At 35.8% G+C, this 17,890-nt stretch overlaps 1 protein-coding gene across 1 annotated transcript; it reads right to left on the bottom strand.

Moving 5' to 3' along the window:
* Positions 1-2,425: 2,425 nt before the first annotated feature.
* Positions 2,426-17,447, bottom strand: LOC140141850 (transient receptor potential cation channel subfamily M member 5-like). The gene is made up of 13 exons (XM_072163719.1): positions 17,319-17,447; positions 16,898-16,948; positions 16,637-16,775; positions 16,252-16,438; positions 13,865-14,141; positions 13,051-13,188; positions 12,343-12,483; positions 10,816-11,070; positions 10,085-10,259; positions 9,741-9,903; positions 6,752-6,984; positions 4,674-4,855; positions 2,426-2,578 (listed from the first exon to the last, which is right to left on the bottom strand). Exons 1-13 carry the CDS (start codon positions 17,430-17,432, stop codon positions 2,534-2,536), a joined length of 2,100 nt encoding a protein of 699 aa, XP_072019820.1. The 5' UTR covers positions 17,433-17,447; the 3' UTR covers positions 2,426-2,533.
* Between the last annotated feature and the right edge of the window lie 443 nt (positions 17,448-17,890).

The raw sequence follows: 17,890 nt of genomic DNA, 5'->3' as shown, positions 1-17,890 counted from the left end.
TTCCATGCCCTTTATATAACCCGACATTTAAATGTTATTAAAGGTTTTGAAAAAACATTTTAAGAACATTTCTGTGTTTGCTGGGTTCAAATATTTTAACATAATGTTATTTACGTATTGACACAATATTTGGCAAAAATGTTTGCCAAAAAAGTTTACAATAACATTTTTTGAAAACATTTAAAAATATTGTTGCAGTGTGTTTTCATACAAAACGTTTAAAAACGTTATCATGACCTTTATATAACCCGACATTTTAATGTTATTAAAACGTTTTTACCTAAACCAAAAGCCAAAATATAACTTATTTAAAACGTTTTCAAAACGTTTTTGTGTTTGCTGGGATGTCTAACTTACTGGATATTTTGTAATTCCTCCACTTCAATTTGCGCGCATTTCATTTCGACATTTGAAAAACCTGCTTACGAATTTTATATGTTTTTGATAGAGAATAAACATCTTTAAAGTAAAGGGAAAATGAAAATAACAACAAATATTGTTCCTTCTCCTTAAACAAGACCATGAGCAATAACACTTTGGGTACTTTATTTTATTTCAATGCCAATGAGATTAAGAAAAGGGTAGTTGTTCCAAATCTACCTTACACAGAGTGCGCTGACATTCAAATTTTAGATGTCTCTTGGACAAACATTAAAATTGGGTATCGCTATAAAATGTGTCATAAAAACAAAACGGTAAATGATAATTCCTTGATTTTTTCACACAAGATCACAAATGGATATGTAATTTATAAAATGTTTTAAAACCTAAAAGGTTCACCTCGGTTCTTAAATAAAATAGATTCTTTTCTCTATTGCACTTTTTTTGACTCACATCTAAATTCCGCGCTGAACATTTGTGTCAACCTGAACGCTAAAAATCTGAATAAACAGTAAGTAATTGAATATATGAATACAAAAGCCACCTAAGTCCATATTGTGGCCAAATTGAGTTAAGCATGGGAAAGTGTTGCTATACATAGGCACTGTCATATGTATGAAAGAACAACTCAAATTCATCCTCTGTGTCTATTGAGCATGTGAAAAATAGCATGTATGAAAGAATCAACCCAAGTCCATGATTTGAGTCTTGTAACACATTGATTGAAATCCAGTATGTATAAAAGTCCGCTTGGAACACATTCATTGCTGGAGACTTTTGAAAAAAGAATGGGTTTAATCAAGGAAAGTGTGTGGTTTATATTACATGGCAGAATGCTTATCAACATTATACATAACTGTGTGCTTTAATTTGTATTATCTTACTAGTGGTAATCTCATTCCAACATTATTGTCTTTGTATATGATTCAAAAAAACACCCAAGTCCAGAATTTAAAATGAACCCCACGAAGTCCCTGAAATGCTAATCGTCATACCTAATACAGTTTAACCCACCCATTTGCACGTAAAACTTACCATATTGACCAGGTAAATCTAACTGAAGGAATTAAAATAATACACCGGTTTATTTCTCAAAATCACTTCCCATGGACTTAGGTGGGTTTGGGATTCATGTATTCAATTACTTAAACAAGCAAAGGTAAAATATGTAGCTTATCATGATGCTTTCTCTCCACTCAGATATAAGCCATCCCTACGGACACATATAAATACAAAATCACACTCCCATAACCAGTAAAGTTTTAAGTTTTGCAACAGCACGGAATCAAAAATAGTTATGCAACAAAACATTGAGGAGAGGAACAAAGCCCCGTACAATGTTGATGACTTGAAAAGGAACATCGCCGCATATTTAAACTCTGCTAATTTAATAAAGTGTATTTAATAAAGCATATTTAATAAAGTGTACTGTACAATTATATCATTAAGGGAAGGGGTATGAACGTTTGGACAGTATTTATTGTGGGACATTAGAGCACATCAGACATATCGAATTGAAATCTGAATACGAAGAATGTCCTTCTGATATCAAATAATTTTGATTTTTTGAAATTCGCAATGTAATACACATTTTATTGCAAATCATTAAAAATGTATATTTTTGATATTTAACAGTACTCGAAGTAAACTTTATAAATCTGATGATTTCTACCTAAAGTGTATGTAGGTGGGATGAAAAGCCGACGATCAATTGAAAATTTTGACCTTTTATTGAAGATATGAATTTTTTCCCAAAACACCCAAAAAGTTAGGTCTTTTGGGGAAAAAATCCATATCTTCAATATGAAAGGTCAAAATTTTCAATTGATCGTCGGCTTTTTCTCCCAGCTACATACACTTTACGAATATGTCATTAGATTTATAAAATTTACTTCAAGGACTGTTATATATCAAAAATGTGAAAAATATCAAATTTTAATAATTTGTCTTAAAATTTATATTATATCGTGAATTTAAATAAATGAAAATTATTTGATATCAGAAATACATTCTTCGTATTCAGAATGCAATTTGATATGTCTGATGTGCTCTAATGTCCCACAATAAATAATGTCGAAACGCTCAAAACGCTCATTCCAGATCCCTTAATAACACATTTGAGAGAATAATCATTCCGATGTCAAGATACTTCTTAAATATTGACAGATTGGTTTGGTTCATCAGTATGCTTATCCCTCTGGAAAAAATGAAAGTAGTTTATCCTGGTAAGTCATGTTGAAGAAAGAAATTAATGATTTAAAAACGGAAAGAAAATGGGTCAAATTTTTCTAGTAACTGATAACGAGATAAATGTTGTTATTAGTGAATCATAAAATCTCAAGATTCCAATATGGGTAGGAGCCTATTCAAGATATTAGGTGTTTCTGTTGATATTTTGCAGGGCTTCAAGTGACCCTTGCAAAAATATAGGGATAAGGGCTCCAGTGGGAAGGCCCGGAAGCTCTGCAAATTCGCAGAATTTAAGGGGTAAAAATGACGTTTAAATCTAACTTGAACTGTGGCATGAATGTACATGTAATATAATAAGAAACTAGTGGGATTTTAGATGCAAAATCTCAACACGAACTGAGGAGTGAAAAATGTCTGAAATGTCAATTTTTAAAAATATGCCATAAAATGTGTATTCAGAATGCAATATGGTGCGTCTGATGTGCTTTCAGGTCCCACAAAAATACTGTGCAAAGGTGGATCACGAGCCCTTAACTCACTCGATTTACATGAGAAAGCTAAAGTATAATGGAATGTTTGTTTTCCCTATAACTTTGGATAAACTTTGGACCATTTCATGTGCATACTGCTTGCCTTAATGCCTTCTCGGACACTATACAAATTATACATACAGGGTGTCCCAAAATAAAGAGGCCCCTCATTGCGCCCTCTTTTTCTGCTATTTCTGAAAAGTTGATCAAATATAATTTGGTATGTAAAGAAACCTTGAGTCGTTAGCTTTAATAAACTAAAACAATTATATCAATCGGCTCACAACTTTTAAAGATATGCTCTTTTAAAGAAATGTACCCGTTTTTTACTCTGTCCACGGAGAAGGTTTGGCTACTGCAAAGATTGAAAAGGAGTACACATACCATGCATGAATATCAAACATTCCTCAATGATAACTTTATAAAATAACTTTATTTATGGAATGGGCTTTACCGGTTTATGGGCAATGGGTTTTGTTAATAGTGTCATTAATGTGTGGGTAAAATGGATGGCGAATGGGACTTCTTTTGCTTTACTTGCAATTACTTATTTTTTCTTGGTTATTTATGCCTTTTGGTTTTATTATGTTTTTTACTTTCTTACTTTGTTGTTTCTTGCTTTCTTTTTTTATTTACAACATATGTCATTTCTCTTTTTAGGATAAAAAGATAGCCCTAAAAGGCTGTTTGGTTTGTCTTTGGTTCTTCTGAAGTGAGTTTACTGTGCTGCTCTGCCCTCTACCTGGTTGCCTCCTTGGCGAATATAGGTTTCAGCCGTGGTCCTCATTGCATCAATTGCGTTGCGTACCATCCTTGTGCGCCGGAAACTTGCGAATGCATTCAGTAATACGTTTGCGAAGATCTTGGATTTTGCCACAAAGGAAAAAAAGTGGTGTGAGGTCTGGTGATCGTGCAGGCCACTCCACAGCACGAGCCACCCAACCACTCTGTTTGATATCCGTGGACAGAGTGAAAAACGGGTACTTTTATTCAAAAGGGCATATATTCAATAGTTGTGAGCCGATTGAAATAATTGTTTTGATTTATTAAAGCTAACGATTAAAGGTTTCTTTACATACCAAAATATATTCAATCAATTTTTCAGAAATAGGAGAAAAAGAGGGCCCAATGAGGGGCCTCTTTTTTTTGGGACACCCTGTATTAAGAGACTGGTTTCAAAACCACTTACATCCACTCTCGGTTAATTCAGTTATTAATTATAAAAAATATTTGATTGATTTTGAAAGGTCCATGGTTTTAAGTACCGTAGTGTAATGCAACTCTTCCTTAGAATGCAAAATTATTTGGAATTAACCAAGTAATCAAATTGAATTTGATGATAAGGAGTTTTGAAACCAAGCTCTTCATATATTGTATCGTGAAACAGAAGAACGATTTGAGTGTCGGCATAGACAATTGGTTGAATACAATTGAATCCCGTGCACATCAATTAAAATCTACACACTTTTTCAACTGCTAAAATCTACACACTTATTCAACTGCTTAGGAAGTAAGACAACAAATGCCTTAAAATATACCAGATCTCACAGACAGCGTGAGTTTGTAGCCTACCTTAGTAATTTCCTTGGTGATATCTGCGATAATGTCGAGGTATCGTGGCGGTATCATTAATTGGACTTGTTCAGTGTGTTTTTCACGTAGTTGTTTGCATTGGGTTGCCTTCCTTTCTTCCCAGTACACCAGCCGATTTACTTTCTTCTTGTCATTCTCACTCTCTTCGTCGTAATAGTTTCCTAAGCAATTATAATAATGATAATCAATTTATTGGTGGCTTATATGGAAAGAAAAATGAGAAACAGAATTTAAGATACATATAATGATCACTCCTATCAAATTCAGTTAACAATTTTATTGTCAACATTTGGGTCAAGAAGAAAGCAATTCATTATCCCTGGCAATCTTAACTACCATTGAGCATGTTGAGTTACGAGGGGCGGTCAATAAGTTCGTAGAACAAGGTACTTGAAAGAGTACTAGCCAAATTCTTTGTATCTCACTCTTGAGCATGGTCACTACAAACCTCAATGCACCCGTCGTAATTTTTCTTGAAACCTTCTATGTCAACAAAATGGAAGTCTTCCGATAGCTCCTTGAGCCACTCTTCAGTGAAGGCTCACCAGTATTGATCACCAGCAAACCTGATATTATGAAGGTAGGACTTGAAATACTAAAATAGGTTTCACTAACTGGAGGCCATGCCTGAACCACAATGTGGTTACTTTAATTAACTGACCCCTCTGTCGTGAATGGCAGCTTGACAAACTGAAAATAGCGTACACAATCCGAGAACAGTCACATTCCTACCATCAACTTTCTTCACATGATGGCTTGCCTCAATTTTGCTATCAAAATTGTATGATATATGCCTATGATTGTACTTTCATTTGGCAAATGATCTGTCATCAAGACTCTCCCTGGATCTCAGAAACAGCGATGAAGACCTTGCACTATGGTGACCGAGTGATGAGCGTAATTCCAGTGATTAATGTTTGTCTTATCACCTCTAGCCACATATAGATTAAACTTGCCTCGGTCCTCATTCTAAGTGTATAGAAGGTGTGGACCTGAATATGTCAATTGGTATTAATTTTGTACATAAAGATTCTGGGACCCCACCTAAAAGACATACTGGAATACCCAAATGTTAATGGATTAATGTTGAAAACACATTCATCAGAGTTGTCATATTTTGTGGCTCATCTTTGTATCTCATCTTTCTTATTTGGCTCTTTATTCATTATCAATGCCACTGTACCAGCATGTATATCATTAGTGGTGACGTCAGCAAGTAATTTGAACCTTGGATGATCTTCAAGGACGTTCATGCCATTCTTGAACTGTAAGAACCATTTCGTTGCTGTTGAATACCAAGGACTTCATTACCATTTACAGCAACTGTACATTGTTAAATTTCATTTGAGTTTTCACCGCCGTCCGGAGAAATTTCCATAATGACCCTGTGTTCACTTCTGGTATACCTGTGAATTCATGGAGGTAGGCTTCCTCTGAAGAGTGTCCTGCCCACATACAGCGATGCAAAATTCTAATATCTTTGCAGTAATGTTTTGAAAGAACAAGCTTTCAAATGAGACCAAATTCAATACCGTGCAACAAAGTAGCATACCGAGTTCTACGAACTTTTTGACCGCCCCTCGTATGCTGTGATTACGTAAGAAGAACAGATACCAATCGGGACTGCATTTGGCATGTTTGACGCTGTTAGACTTTCAACCACTACATCTATACCAGTATATTTTTATTGTTTATTTGTTTGTTTGTTTGTTTTGAGATATGTAATGATTTCCTTATTTTAAAGAAGCAGAAAAAATCGTTGAAAACGTACGCATATGATGGAAGAACTTGAACAAATCCGCCCATTCTATAAATTGTAATTTCGCCTTTTCGTCTTCATCATCGATATATAGCAACTAAACGCAGCAAATACAACAGCAGCAATGGATTTTACAACAGATCAACACACTGCCAATCAGAGCTACATTTGGTATATTTGGTAATGTTAGACGTGCCTTCAACCACTATATCTGCTAGATTTGTCTTGTTTCTTTGTTTTTGAGATATGTAATAATTTACTTATTTAGAAAAATAAGAACAAATAATTGAAAACGTACGCATATGATGGAATAACTGGAAAAAATCCGCCCAGTCTAAATCGTCTTCATCTCCGATACACCAAATACACCAAATGATGACGAACAAAATATATAGCAGAACATGTCCCATGAGTGATATCAGGATTAGCGGAGGTGGGAAGGTTGGTTTGTGAATGAACTCGTTGATAAGAGCATATCGTTGAAATTTCCAGTGGATATCATTCTGTTTTTGGACCTGATTGAACGTATTGCTGAAAATACAATAAAGTATCAAGGTAATTAACTATAAAGTCAATGTTCCACCGGGTCATAGTTCATTATGCATTATGCGTCAAGACGGACTAGGTCAACGTACATCACCGTATAGAAAAATATTTTATCCGGTGGCAAAATCACCAGTCCGGCAAAAGATTCGGTGAGATTTGGGGTCCGATTTCCGTTTGTTTCTCTAGCGTTGTGGCCGGTAATAATCCTGCAGGCGTATTATGTTCGATCGTTCAACGTCCAACAAATGATCGGCGAATCCGTCTCATGTGGCGCCAGCAGGAACGTGGATCTGATTGGGGGTGTGTCCCCCTCAAAAGTGAGAAACTTTTGGAAAATGAAGGCCCCATTTTGGCACTATTATTGGGTACAAAATTGAATTGAAATGAAGCCCTAATTGAAGCCATTGAAAGTTTTCACTATTATTGTATAAATGATTGTTTTAAACATAAAAGTGTTGGATGTCAAAAGCAGAAGTGAAAAGGACGACTTGTTTATACATACGCGGGGGTGGGGGTGGGGGGGTCTGAGGGGCGATATTCACCATCCCCGGTTCTGATATCTGTAATCAATCTCAGGTTCTAGGATCTGCATGGGTAAGACTTAAGCCACTTCGTGAAGCCCCATCCTATTGCCATCCAACCTCTAAATGGTTGAAATCAAAGTTGGTAATGAAAGGATTAAACCCAATACTTCTGTGCGCAACATGGGGATAATTTTTGATCTTTGAGTCTTATTTCTTCTGTTGACGTTCATTTAAGAAATTCCGTTGCATCGCTGAATATCTTGATCAGGACACAAAAAAATCATGTCTTTCGCTCTCTCATTCTTTCTCGTTTGGATTACGGCAATATCAAAGGACCTGGACCGTTTACAGTATATTCTAAATAAAGCCGCTAAACTTATATTCTGTGCTGACAGCCGTGATAGCCCATCACCTCTCCTGGACACGCTGCACTGGCTGCCCATACGGGAGCCCATAAAATTCAAGATATGGTCCTGTGTCACAACCTGGGGTATCTTTGTGTTACATAGTAAAAAAATTAAATGGTTCAAACATTTTACCTACACATCTTATTTGATGTGGTTCATCCTCCTGAGCATTTTGACACCTTTTTTTAATGGAAATCGGTTAAAAAATGAGAGAGTGCGAACAAAACAAGTAGGGAGGATGTAACCCCACCTCTTTTGTCCACATTTACAATCATTCTGAGCAAGTATTGGTCTTTTAAATGAACTTCTGTATTTATTTACTTGGTTTAGATATCTGGGAGTCCATTTAGACATTTTTTTACTAGATTCGAATTTATAATTATTGGATTTTAAATCAAATTTACGATATGAATCCCTCCCCCTAATCCTCCTCGCCCTAATCCTCAGCCACCCTTGGCAAATTTCATGCCAAACGTCATAAGGAAATAATTAAAATATTTTAAAACAGGATAAAAACATTAGTAATCTAGAATAAATTAGCCTCAATTTAAGACCTAATTGAATCTTCTAAGTGAAGGAATACTCAAGAGACAAGCTGCACATCAAAATGGAACAAAGCCACCTTTGTGGATACCCCAGTATATGACACAGGATCATATACATGTATGTGTTCAAATGTCTTCAGGGTTATGCACCAATTTAGCTAACGGACTTTCTCACTCATCGATTTATGTATGGCCATACAAAAACAGGCCGATTCGGGCCCATCAACACGGCACCCGGAGCATTTGCCCAATCCCTCCCTCCTCCTACCCAGCAAACACAAAAACGTTTTAATAACGTATTAAATAAGTTATATTTTGGCTTTTGGTTTACGTAAAAACGTTTTAATAACATTAAAATGTCGGGTTATATAAAGGTCATGATAATGTTTTAAAACGTTTTGTATGAAAACACACTACAACAACATTTTTAAATGTTTTCAAAAAATGTTATTGTAAACTATTTTTGCAAACATTTTTGCCAAATATTGTGTCAATACTTAAATAACATTATGTTCAAATATTTGAACCCAGCAAACACAGAAATGTTCTTAAAATGTTTTTTTTTCAAAACCTTTTAATAACATTTAAATGTCGGGTTATATAAAGGCCATGAAAACGTTTTTATTTTGGGCAAACATTTTTCGCAAAATATTTTTTCAACCCCAAAATAAGATTCTGTTTAGAATGTTTTGTATCAAGTTTTCAAGAATGTTTTTGGAATGTTATTAAAACGTTTTTATACCCTTTATATAACCCGACATTTAAACGTTTTCTGTAAAACATTTTTGTTTGCTGAGCAGTAGATTATCAAAAATGTTTTTAAGGTTATGAAAACGTTTTATACTCTTAATATACCCTTTATATAACCCGACATTTAAACGTTTTCTGACAACTTTTTATAACCTTTTGCGGTAAAGTTTGCTAAAACTGAGCTGCACTGAGTCTGATATTGAACCCATGATTTCATATCGGGCTGTTTTGATGAAATAACGTGCAGCACTGATGTCACCATGCACTTTTTATTAACAGGCACAAAACTACCCAGTTTCTGGTGGGAGTGAATATAACATAAGTGTCTAGTATTTTCTCGGATATTGGAGAATACTCTATTCCTCTCTACTTCCCCGATTCCCCCAACCCCTCTCTCTCTCTCTCCCGGCTCTTCACCCCACACGCCCCATACCCTCCACACACACCCCCACACTTTCTCCGGCTATTTTCTGTCTTTGCCTTTGTTATTTATCTTATGTCACCATAAAACTTACGTAAACATAGCAATAAGCAGGTTAAGAAGCAAAACATTGCTGAAAGCCAGGTAGATAGCAAGCAAGACAGCACCAACCCTAGGGTGTCTGGCGCACGGCAATGCACCTAGTGCCATATCAGTTGAATTAAACGAACACGAGTTATTTTCATCATCCGGAGTTGCTGTTCCATGTAAAAAAGAAAAGAAAATTGAAGAAACCGGTTGCCTCATCTTTCATATTGTGTATATTTTTGACTTTTTTTTAACTACTTTTTTCGAAACGAATCTACTAAGGTCAGTTCCCCCATCGACTTGTTTACGACTCTTGCACTCCAGTTACAGAATTAGAAGTTTAATTCATACCTGTGATTTCTTCAAGGAATAGTTCTCCATATATTTGGAAATAAGGTCGGTAAAGTACGCTTTCAAAAACATCCTTTGGTTGGGTCACTTGTGGATAAAGAATGATATGTGCGGTGATACCATAACCAACGAGAACAATGAAGAGGATGCATAGGAAGAACCCCAAATCGATGAACTAAAGGTACGAAAATTTAAAGATGATATTTACCAAGCATTTTTTTTACATTATTTAATGAAGTGTTCGTAGGGTGCTCTAAATGGGGTTCACAATATCTACTCGTCTGATTCTCTAAATTGGAATACCCCAGGGTCAATTTTGGGGACACTTTTGTTACTGTATAGCAATGATATGATTTTTAACACGATTTAAGTACCAAATGACTCTACCGATCTCACGCTGAATGTTGAATCCCAGCACACACACATTTGTTCGTAAAACATTAAAGTTATATTAACGGGGTTTAAAAAGGGTATAAACGATTGATGGTTTTATTCAAAATGTTTTGATAACATTTAAATGTTAGGTTATATATAAAGGTCATGAAAACGTCTAAAACGTTTATGAAAAGCACTACATAACGTCATTTAAAAAACTGTAAAATAATTTTGTCAACTCTTAAATAACATTGTGTTAGAATGTTTGCATCAAGTCTTTAGAAATGTTTTTGGAACTTTATTGCTAGCGCCACAATCTCGAACTGATTAAATCCTTTCTTGAGCGATGTACATACCATTCTGAAAATCATGAAAACCTTCGGACCGATTCGTTTCACGAATGTGAAGTACTTAAGCAATAGCACATAGAAGATGAACAAATCAAATGCAAGTATGATTCGGGCTTTCTCAGTGACGATATGATCTGAACCATAGTGAAGACATGTTCCAAACACAAAAAGGAGTTGAGCCAGTACATCAACCTTGTTCCAATTGTCAGACCACCATCCTCTAAAACGCAGAACAAACGTGTTTGCTTCCCACTCAATCATCTAAATACAATCAAAAAAATAATAGAAATGTTTTAAAATTGATAATATGTTTATTTAAGATATTTACAAAAGTGTTACCTTTCCTAACAGAAGTTAATAGGGTATATTGTTAATCCATTGATTATCCGTTTCTGATGCATTGTGGGATAGAAAAGTGGGCAAATTAGCGATCGATTTGCCCCTTTTCTGTCCCACAATGCACCAGAAAAGGATAATAAATGGATCAGCAATATACCCTATACACGGTTAATCGTTTCCTATACGAACAATGGAATGTATAGATGAGTTGACATGTGTTTACATTTGATACGCCCTCTGTTGATCTGAGATCAAAACTGCCAGGCAAAAACACTATAGTTTACATGGAAGAAGTTGATTTTTTTTCATTAACTTTGGTTTCAAAGCAAATGCTACTAAAAATGTTATCAAACTTGTTTACAAATGCATCAAGCTATATACATAACATCATACAAAACTTCAAAGGTTTTTAAAATTTGGGTTTTGAAGATATTTATGTGGTCTTCCATAGACACTCCTGTGTTATTTTGCCTGCCTGTATTATTTTGTAAACATGTGACATCATAGGTCAACTCATCTATACACGGTTAATGTCGAGTAAGCTTAAGTTTTTATAAGCATATGGTGATATACGTATGACATTACCGGTATATTTCCACCACAGTCATGAGCTCACGTTTTACGATTCATGGGTTAATATCAGTAAGCTTAAATGGTGATAATGATGCTGACCTATAAGGATGACGTCTGCTTGGTACGCCATTAATACAAACATACAAATTACCAACAAATACGTAACAGGAAATCATCTGCCGACCCGGAAATCAGCGCTATACTTGTAAGATTTGGTAAGATCGATATTCTTATCGATATGAAGTTTGTCCTGTGCCACACATGGTATGTATAAACCAATAAAAGTCTCCGAGAGTTCCATCGATCCGAGTAAAAGGTGCAGCAGCATGTGGTTAGCATGTAATCTAGTTAGTGGATGAGCTAGCCCAACAATTCAGTGGGATATGGGTAGCTGTACCACTACCAACTGTTCTTCATATCATGGGGAATACAAAAATGCATAGTAACTATTCAGTCGGGATAACGTTAGGCGTGAAAAGGTTTTCAAAGTGCAATTAGGGTCCAAAATTCAAAATTGCTTCCAAAGTATTCCACTGACCATAGGGATTCAGAAAATGTAGAGTTCAATCCCGGGAGTTCAATCAGATAAACGGATTTGTTAGCATGATCATATTTTCTCACCTGGCGAACCTCTTCGAGCAGCATTGACAAAACCCAGACTAATAGCAGTGTATCTAACCACGACGTTCTCGGAGGACTGAGGTTAAAATCTCCCCATAATAGGTTGTATGAGAACAGAATGACGAACACTACCTGAGATACCTGTATTTCAAAATTATTATTTGAATATAATTAAAGGATTCTCTCAAGACTGACCAACGATTGAACCTAGTGTTATTGCTCGGAACTGTGCAACAGAATGCGGTTAAAATAACGTTTCTGACAGGTTGTCCGGTGGTTGGGTTTTGAAACCACCCCTTATATTAAAGGCTATAGTTTAATACACAACAAAGCTGTATGTATGTTTGACACGAATATATGTGATCTTGTTCTCAATGAATTTGAATAGATATTGGTACAAATAGATCAGTGAAAAATGTAAATAAATACAAATAAGTCAATTAATTGATTTGTAAGTGACTGCAGTTATAATAATGTACACAGCTACACGGATTAGGAAATGGTTTACCGAAATGGTTGAGCCATATAAAGATCATTATGGCGAATTCTGATAACGATGGTGATATCATTGTTAGTATAATCCCTCATTTATGTATAATCATATAGCTGACATGTTTGCATCCTGCATTTGGTCGGCAGATTCACGTCACATGTCACTTTGTCTATATTCATGGCAATATCAGGGAAAAGAACATAATCATTTCTTACTACAGTGTGCCTGAAGATTGTAGAAGGTGCATTGTAATATGTCCACATCTTCTGTAAACAAGATGTTGCTGAAGTAGAATTGCTCCAAAATGTAACCAAGAATGGAATGAGAAACGGGAATACCGAGCACAGCATTAGCTGATGATGAATCAAACAGAAATATTACGATGTGAAAACAATTGAAAATAATAGGTATTCAAGATTTCAAGAATCAAGTAGCGTTAGGGTGATCGACCACTTATTGCACTTACTGTTATTTGGGCTACTGCAATAACCTTTTTTATGAAGCTATTTAACGTATCCTTGGAATAAGAATGTGAGGATGATGGGCCTCCCTGTATGACATCATATCGTTATATATTTGACAGACAACCGTTTCTGGTGTCGTCTCTTTGTTAAATTAGCGAACATGGGATCTAGAGACAGCATATCATTTTTTAACAGTGATCAGCGTCATATTGATCGTACGATGCTACATCGTTAATAAATAACCCTGTATGCCGCCCTTTTTGATCGCTTATCACCCTAATTACCGTTAAATAATTATGGATATGTTGCCCTAAAGTGCTGATCCAGATTCGGCTGTCTCCAGAGATTATGGACAAGAATGCCACCTCAAAATGCAACATAGGACTAGGAGCTACCTGATTTATATATTAATGTTATGAAAGGTCTTAAAGCCATAAATCTGGAGCATTTCAAGAAGAACCGATGTTGCATAATGAAGAAGCAGGCTTGTCAATAAACATCACAAATGACGGGTACCAAACATTTTGATACAGCCTGTATAATCATATAATATCCACGCACGTACCCTCACTGGGTCCAGTATATAGTTCCATGGTCTCCATCGAGAAGGCACCATTCGGCAAGCGATGATATCCGAGTTCCATTTTTCATCTAGAAGGTCCCTTACAACAGGATGGGAATAAAACTTGAGATTCTCGGCCGACTCAGCCAAATTAAGGCACGTTACATTACCCCAGTTTGGCAGGACCCGAGTAAGGAGGTCGCATGGCTTCATCTTCACAACGAAGCGCCGATCATCGTGACATCGGGTTAGAATATCATACGCCCAATCTTCGTATTTTCTGGTAAACAGAAATAAAATTAGAATTACTAGGTTCGTAACAAGGTGGCCCCACAACAAAGCTATGTAAATAACAATTATACATAGTCTTTTTATAAAGCGCTTTTTCAGGAGTTCACGGCGCATTAAAACAATAAACATGAAAAAGAAAAACAATAAGAAGAATGAAGCGATAAAAAAAGAAACATGAAACAATGGCATATTTGTGGGAAAAGGTGGGATTTGAGGCCCTTTTGAAGATCAATAGTGAGCCGGTGGATCTTATGGTTTGAGGCAGACTGTTCCAAATGGACGGTGCTGTAAAAGCAATGTCTTATCAGCTGCTAATTTGGAGAGTTCTGCTCTTTATCTTTAGTGCTTCAATGCGAGTGACGTCGGTGAATGATTTATTACAATACACATGACTGCAAATTAAAAATTATACTGAAACCGATTTGTGTTTTAATTGTTCTTGTTGATATGGTTGACGATTGGCTTACGGGCATCAACAACGGTAAAATGACCGGTGTTGCCTTTATCGACCTTAGAAAAGCGTTCGACACCGTAAATCATGATATTTTGCTAAGAAAGCTCCACGATATTGGAGTATCTGAAGATACAGTTAAATGGTTTGCTTCGTATTTGTCATGTAGAAAGCAAAGAGTTACTTTTAAAGGTATTATTTCTGATTCACTAGAAATGAAAGTTGGTGTTCCCCAAGGCAGTATATTGGGCTCATTGTTATTTCTCATTTTTATCAATGATATGCCAAATGTAGTATCACATGGGAAAATATCCATGTACGCAGATGATACCACGCTGTCTGTAAATGGTACTGATACTGATATTATTTCTAAAAAGCTCACTGAAGATCTTTCTGCAATTAAGGCATGGTTAAATGTTAACAAGTTGTTTCTTAATACTGAAAAGACAAACGTTATGCTTATTGGTAGTGAGCCTAAGTTTCTGCTTTTTCAGTTACCATTGATGATTGTCAACTTGAAAGAGTTCATAGTGCCAAATGTCTTGGTGTAAAGATTGACTCTAAATTACTCTGGCACAATCATGTTAACTCTGTTATACAGAAGCTTTTTTGTAAAATAGGACTCTTAAGACGTCTTAAAACATTTCTTGACGTACGCACTCTTAATGTTTTATACAAAGCTCTTATTCAACCGCAGTTCGACTATTGTAGTGTAGTGTGGTTTGGTCGCTTCAATGAAGATATGCGTAAATTAAGTGTGTTACAGAAGCGATGTGCAAGAATAATATTATGTGCCAATTACCTTACGTCTTCTGATATAATGTTTCCTATATTAGGATGGGAATCACTTCCGAATCGTGCAATGTATTTCAAATCTCTGTTAATGTTTAAATGTCTAAATGATATGGCTCCACAGTACCTAATCAACAGGTTTTCTTATATACACGAAAAGCATAATGTTAACACCAGACAAGCTACGACAAATTTATTGGCTCTACCGCCTTGCATGAATGGTTATGATACTGAATATTTTAAATCATCTTTTTCGTACAGTGGGGTTGAAGTTTGGAACAAGCTGAGTAATGAATTAAGAAGCTCAACAAATATGCAGACTTTCAAGCAAAGATTCAAGTCCTAACATTTTGTGCATATACTTGTAAATGATGTGTTTTTATTTACTTTGAATATTGTATGTATTTTTGTATTTTAAATTTGTATCTAAGAGTTGTACTATATAAATTGTATGTTGATAATTGTTGCCAGGCGGCGGATGACATGATCGAGCCGGCAACTCGTGAAACCGCCCGGCCGTATGGCATTTTCCATATACTCGGTTAGTTTTGTGGGGTTCATTATCGAACCCCAACGGTTTTAGCTTGTATTTATATTATTTATCAACATAGGCCTATTTGTTTGTGATATTTCAAGCGTTTTAAAATTTCAAAATAATCCCATTCAATTACACGGTTGACGATGAAAATGTACTGAATTTAGGGAATGCACGTCATCCACCACCTGATTGTTGCTTTTAAATTATTGTATATATGTGTAGCAGGGCCCCATGTTAGACCAGCTATTTGGCTGAATTGGGCTACCCTGGATAAATATGATTAAAATAAATAAATTTAATATAAAACTGCGTGCTTACTCGGCATTTTCTTGCATGCGCTTTTTCCACTGATCACTTTCATTTTGTTTGAGAGAAGCCATGCATTTGTATAATTTGCTTGCTGCTAGAGCTGCGGGTATGGCTTCCTGTCCTCTTTCCCAGAAGTCATCAGCCATCGCATCAAAGCCGTTCAGAACAGAATAGAGAAACAGTTTTTGCCAGCAACCTTTATAAAAAAAAGTCAAGCAATAGTATTATATTAATTCATTTTTCACTGGGTTTTTTTCTGTGTTGGGTGGGCGTGTTTGTGGGTGGGTATGCAGTACATATATTGGGTTTGTATGCAGGGGTGTGTATACACGGGGGTGCGTTGGGGTGTGTGTGTGTGTGAATGTGCCTTTGTTTTTTCAAAGAAAACACATACGTTGTTCGTTGTCTGCTTCGCATTTCTTATGCCAATCTATGTCAATAGCATCTTCCGTTAATCTCTTGATGACCTTTTCAATGTCCGACAGCTTGTATGAATGTTCCTTATTTTTCTTCCATCCTTCCTTCTGAATAGTCTGAAAGTGACAACAATGTTAATCATACAATGGTTTGTACTTTTGCATTCTTTCTTACATGTTTGCTTTTCATATCAGCGCAAGCTATAGTGATAATCTTATTGAATTGTGCAACCATTTACCTTCTTTGTAGTTTCTTCTAAAAGGTTCCTCAAGACATCGTTGTTCGAAGCCTGAAAAGTGCACAAGATATATTCAGATCAGAAACTAAAACCAAAGTGAGGGCTTAAGATGATAAGCAGGGCCGCCTGGGTGCGAGATGTAATTGGAAATTCATTACAGTTTCGACAGAATGTACACATAAAACTCATTTCTGACTCGACAAGTTACTCGACAAATTACAAGTTAAGGATATGCCCAAACTAATTTTAATCTCAAAATTACAAAGTTGAGGACATTGCACTTTTCAGCTGCATACACGCTACCCCAAGTTCAGAATATTTGGTCATCACCTTTTTTTTTTTTAGTATTTTACCACCCTATATGTAATATCTTCCCCCCCCCCTCCCCCGTTGGATGACGAGATTAAATATGTAAGAATACCTTATTGTAGAGTTCTTCAAGCTTTTCATTTGTCATATATTCTTTGATATTCACTTTTTCCAGTATGAATCCTATAAATTTGGTTCGGTTTTTCACCCCTGTGTTTTTTGTCATCGCATACGTCAGTGCTTCCTGAGGGAACAAAATGAAATAGAGTATGTTAAGTCCAATTACAGACTTGACATTAAGTATGGAATATTTCTTCACGAAGTGCCAAGACTAGTCTGAAGGGGTCTGCATAAACCACACGGGGTAAACAATAATTGGGGTGTGTCGAGACAAATGGTGTAAACTAAATGTTTGATAGAAAATGTGCTTTCCGTGAGTTTACATTATGGTGCTCATAATGTAGTGCATTTGTCTAAAATGGCGGATTTAAGGAGGCTAAATTTGAGCTTAGTTTGAGAATTTCGGACTTTATGCAACATCTTTATGTTATTAATATCAAATTTATTGGGGTTTGAGGTGATATTTAATAAACTTCGTCAGGAATAATTGGCATTATTTACATTTATTTATTCAGAGCTGAAAAGTATGCTTCTTAAAACTGGTACGTACTCAACAAGTTTGAA

The sequence above is a fragment of the Amphiura filiformis genome, chromosome 20 (genome assembly GCF_039555335.1).
Source record: "Amphiura filiformis chromosome 20, Afil_fr2py, whole genome shotgun sequence".
NCBI lineage: Eukaryota > Metazoa > Echinodermata > Ophiuroidea > Amphilepidida > Amphiuridae > Amphiura > Amphiura filiformis.
The sequence above is the reverse complement of the archived record's forward strand: the minus strand, read 5'-3'. Positions and strand labels throughout refer to the sequence as shown.

Coding starts and splice junctions, on each gene's coding strand:
- LOC140141850 (XM_072163719.1), bottom strand. CDS start 17,432: ATGACAAAAAACACAGGGGTGAAAAACCGAACCAAATTTATAGGATTC. Junction 12,484..13,050: donor CAATCTTCAGGCACACTGTA/GTAAGAAATGAT, acceptor TTTGAAATACAG/GTATCTCAGGTAGTGTTCGT. Junction 9,904..10,084: donor ATTCCTTGAAGAAATCACAG/GTATGAATTAAA, acceptor TACATGGAACAG/CAACTCCGGATGATGAAAAT.